Source organism: Cervus elaphus, chromosome X, assembly GCF_910594005.1.
Source record: "Cervus elaphus chromosome X, mCerEla1.1, whole genome shotgun sequence".
Classification (NCBI taxonomy): domain Eukaryota; kingdom Metazoa; phylum Chordata; class Mammalia; order Artiodactyla; family Cervidae; genus Cervus; species Cervus elaphus.
Genome location: NC_057848.1, coordinates 25,260,981 through 25,265,169, shown reverse-complemented (window position 1 = coordinate 25,265,169; position 4,189 = coordinate 25,260,981). Strand labels below are relative to the sequence as shown.

At 44.7% G+C, this 4,189-nt stretch overlaps 1 protein-coding gene across 1 annotated transcript; it reads left to right on the top strand.

Moving 5' to 3' along the window:
• Positions 1-324, top strand: LOC122689093 (histone H2A-Bbd type 2/3-like). Its single transcript, XM_043895223.1, has one exon. It carries the CDS (start codon positions 1-3, stop codon positions 322-324), a length of 324 nt encoding a protein of 107 aa, XP_043751158.1.
• Positions 325-4,189: the final 3,865 nt, after the last annotated feature.

The window sequence follows — 4,189 nt, the reverse complement described above, 5'->3', positions numbered from 1 at the left end:
ATGCCAAGGAAAAGGGGCCGTCGAAGGTCGTCTGGTCGCTGCACTGCCCTTCACGAGCTGTCTTTCTCCATGAGCCACATGGAGCGCCTCCTGCGGGAAGGCCACTATGCCCAGCGCCTGAGCTCTTCCGCACTCATCTTCCTAGCAGCCATCATGCAGCACCTGACTGCCAAGGTACTGGAGCTGGCAGGCAACAAGGCCCAGAACAGCGGTCAGAGGCACATCACCCCAGAGCTGGTGGGCATGGCGGTCCACCACAATGCTCTGCTCAGCGGCTCTTTTGGGATGAAAACTATCTCCCTGGTGGCCCCAGCCCGGCACTAGCTGCTCAACCACACCCGGGTCTTGAGTCCTGGGTACCCAGCTCCAGGACGGGCCTCCCCCCGGCTGTCGGGTGCCAGGCCTGCTCACTGACCTACTGCACAGCCTGGTGCCTCGGGCCCAGTCATGTCGAATCAATCAAAGTGTTTTAAGACATCCGTGTGTGTGCTTCAGTCACTTGGCCTGGGAGGAGGTTGTGGGACACCCCTCCGGAGAGGTGGGGGTCGGGGGTCTGGCTGGAGCAGACGGGGAGTGTTGTGGGTACAGATGGAGTCGGGGATGGCAGGCAGAGAGGAGTGGTCGCCCATGGTGACAGCGCATGCAGTGGCCCTGGTGGGAGAGGCTGGCTGCACCAAGGTTGCGGTGGAGTGGGGTCTGGGGGGAGGCCGGGGAAAGAAGGCTCCCCCATTGGCTCTGAGCAAGTAGGAGGCAGGCCAAGTCCCTAGAGGGACCGGGGTCCTGGTGGTGACGCTCAAGACCGAGAGGGCAGCGTCATGGTAAGGTGAAGGTGCCAAGGTGACCGACCGCCCCCAGGCGTGAGATGCAGGGATGGTGGACAGTGTGCTTGACAGGGGTTCCCATGGGGGTAGGGCCTAGATGCCCATGGGGCAAGGGTCTAGACCGCGGCGGGATGGCGATGGGGTGGGCAGGACACAACCTGCAATTATGCAAAGTCAGAATCAGGGTCACGTGGGGTCACCAGTTGACTTTTTGGTCGTGTGCCTTTAGAGATGCCAGGAGATGCCCTGCTTGGCAACCTGCAGGAGCAAGCTGTCACTTAGCAATGGAGGGCTCCCGGCCAGGGTCCATGCCACCACCCTCATTTTGCATATGTGACTTTCGAGGGACCAGGCTCTGCCTCCGGCCACTCGATTTGCATATCACCGTGGAAATGGAGCTTTAGCCTAGAAAACTGGAGTAGTCATCATGTCTGAGACCCACGTTTTAAAATTAATGCTATTTCTTTATGCCTTAGGTAGCTTGGATTTGATTAGTAAGAAGCTTTATGCAGACTGCTGCTTCACTGATAAGGAACTAGCCTTTTACTGACCTTTAATTTCATTTTAAATAATGAGAACATAATACCTGCCCACCATTTCAGAATAATGGTAGAAGAATTAGAGGAAATTACATATATATTATATATATAATACACAACATAAAAGATCTTTTTAAAATATATGAAAACACATCGCTTACTCACTCAGTCATGTCTGACTCTTTAGCGACCCCATGGACTATAGCCTGCCAGGCTCCTCTGTCCATGAAATTTCCCAGGCTAGAATACTGGAGTGGGTTGCCATTTCCTTCTCCAGGGGATCTTCCTGACCCAGGGATCGAATCTGCTTCTCTTGCATTGGTGGGTGGATTCTTTACCAGTGAGCCACCAGGGAAGCCCATATAAAAGTATACCTGTGCTAAAATAAAAACTTACTAAGTAGTAAGGTTAGTTCTGTATGCAGTCCATGGCACTGTGATATTTCTTTTTTGTTTTTTGTTTTCTTATATTATGCAATAAAATCAACATCTTTTGGAGTCCAGTTCTATGAATTTAGCACATGTATACATGTGTGCATTCACTACCACATTCAGGACATGGAATAGCTCCACCAACCCAGCAAGTCCCTGGTGTGGTACAGCAGTCCCTGTTTAAGTGCTTGATTTTTGTAAAAAGAATGTTGGTGAAATAGAGCCCTGGGTGGAGAGTTGGATGGGGAGCCAAAATTCAACAAAGACCGCAAGGGAAAGCGAAATGGAGAAGTTTATTACTCATGAGTCCTGGAGGAGGTACAAAGCACGCCTGGAGGGCCACACAGGAGGTCAGGGCAGGGGCAGGCAGGGAGAAGGCAGCAGGGTCTGGGACTTACAGCTGTTCTTGGGGCCCACAGGTTAAGTGTTTCTGAGGTTCCCTGGATAAGGCCAAATTGGTCAATTCGAAACCAAATAAAGAAAATAAAATAAATAAACCAGCAGAGTTTTGGTAAACTCTGTGGGACTTCTATCTAACGGACCCATAAGAGGAAGGAGCTGGGAGGCAGAAGAGACTTAAATTGCCAGGGCCTTTGGGGAAGTCATCTCAGTTGCAATTTCTTATGACTCTGCTGGCTGTCATCCAGGGCATGCCCTTGAGGATAAATTTGTGTCCACCCAAGGCCCCTGCAGGCCCCTTAGCTACCCAAAAAGATCGTGATGTTATAGAGTACTTTAAACTCTCAATAGCTGTCAAACTCTTTCTTCAAACCTAGTCCTTGACAACCGCTGCTCTGGTTTCCATCTCTTAAAAAACTACCTTTCCCACATGTCTTGTAAGTAGATTCATTAAGTCTGTCAGCTTTTGAGGCTGGCTGCTATCACTAAACATACTGCTTTTGAGGTTCATCAAGATCGTTGTGTGTATCAATAGTTACATTCTATTGTTGAGTAGTATTCCATTGTGTGGATGTACCACAGTTTGTTTAACCCTTGGCCTATTGGAGGACATTTTGATTGTTTCCAGGTTTTTGGCAATTTTGAACAAAGCAGATATGAACATTCATGGATAAGTTTTTATATGAACATAAAGTTTCATTTCTCTAAGGTATATACCCAGGAATTGGCCTACTGGATCATACAAAAAGGTTTTTCAGGTCTCTTTGCAATTAGCCTCATTCTCATGCCCTAGGGGCAACCATTGTTCTTCTGCTTTTTGCTACATGTTGATTTTGCCTATTTTAGAACTTCAAATAATGGAATCATACATGTAAGCACTTTCAGTGAAGCCTCTTTTGAGAGGCACTTATATTTGATGTGTGTACCTATGTTCATTCCTTTTTATCACCAAATGTTATATAGCTATATTAATAAACTGCTGTTGATTTATACATTCAACTGTGAACATCTGGCTTCTTTTCAGTTCTTTATTATTATGAAAGAAGCTGCTATAAACATTTGTGTTCAAGTTACCACGTAATCATATTTTTTCATTTTCCTTGGGAAATTTTTAAAAGCAGAAGTGTTAGGTAGTAGGTTAGGTATATATCTAGATTTATGAAAAACTGAAAAACTACTTTCAAAGTATTTGTGCCATATTACACTCCCACTATGTATGGGAGTTTTAGTTGTTCCATATCCTTGCCAAAATTTGATGTTTTCAGATGGTTAGTTTCAGTCATTTTGGTGGATATATAATGATATCTCATTGTTGTCTTTAATTTGCAAATACATAATGAATAAAGATGTTTAACATATTTTCTATTTTCCAATAAAGTGATTTCAAAATATCCAACATAACTATTATTTTTCTAATATTGAAATAACTATCTTAGCTTTCTTAGATCTTCTGTGTAGTACATATTTATATTTCATTTACTTTCAATCTTTCTTTGTCATCATGCTTATATAGCATGTCTTTTTGAATTTTTATTTTATTTTGATAAACTTTAAAATAAGATCTATTGTCTTAATACATTTGTCTGTGTGTTAGTCACTAAGTTGTGTCCAACTCTTAGCTACTGCCATGGACTGTAACCCGCCAGACTCCTCTGTCCATGGGATTCTCCAGGCAAGAATACTGGAGTGGGTTGCCATTCCTTTTTCCAGAGGATCTTCCTGATCCAGGGATCAAACCCAGGTCTCCTGCATTGCAGGCAGATTCTTTACCAGCTGAGCCACCAGGAAAGCCTTATTACATTTTTTAGTGTACAATATATTATCATTGCCTGTAGATACAATGTTATACAGCAGATCTTGAATTAATTAATCTTGCTTATCTGAAACTGAATGAGCAATGAATAGTAACTTTCTATGTCCCCCTCCCAGCCAGTATTTCGGAAAAACAGTGTTCAGTTCAGTTCAGTCGTTCATTCATGTCCGACTCTTTGCGACCCCA

Coding starts and splice junctions, on each gene's coding strand:
- LOC122689093 (XM_043895223.1), top strand. CDS start 1: ATGCCAAGGAAAAGGGGCCGTCGAAGGTCGTCTGGTCGCTGCACTGCC.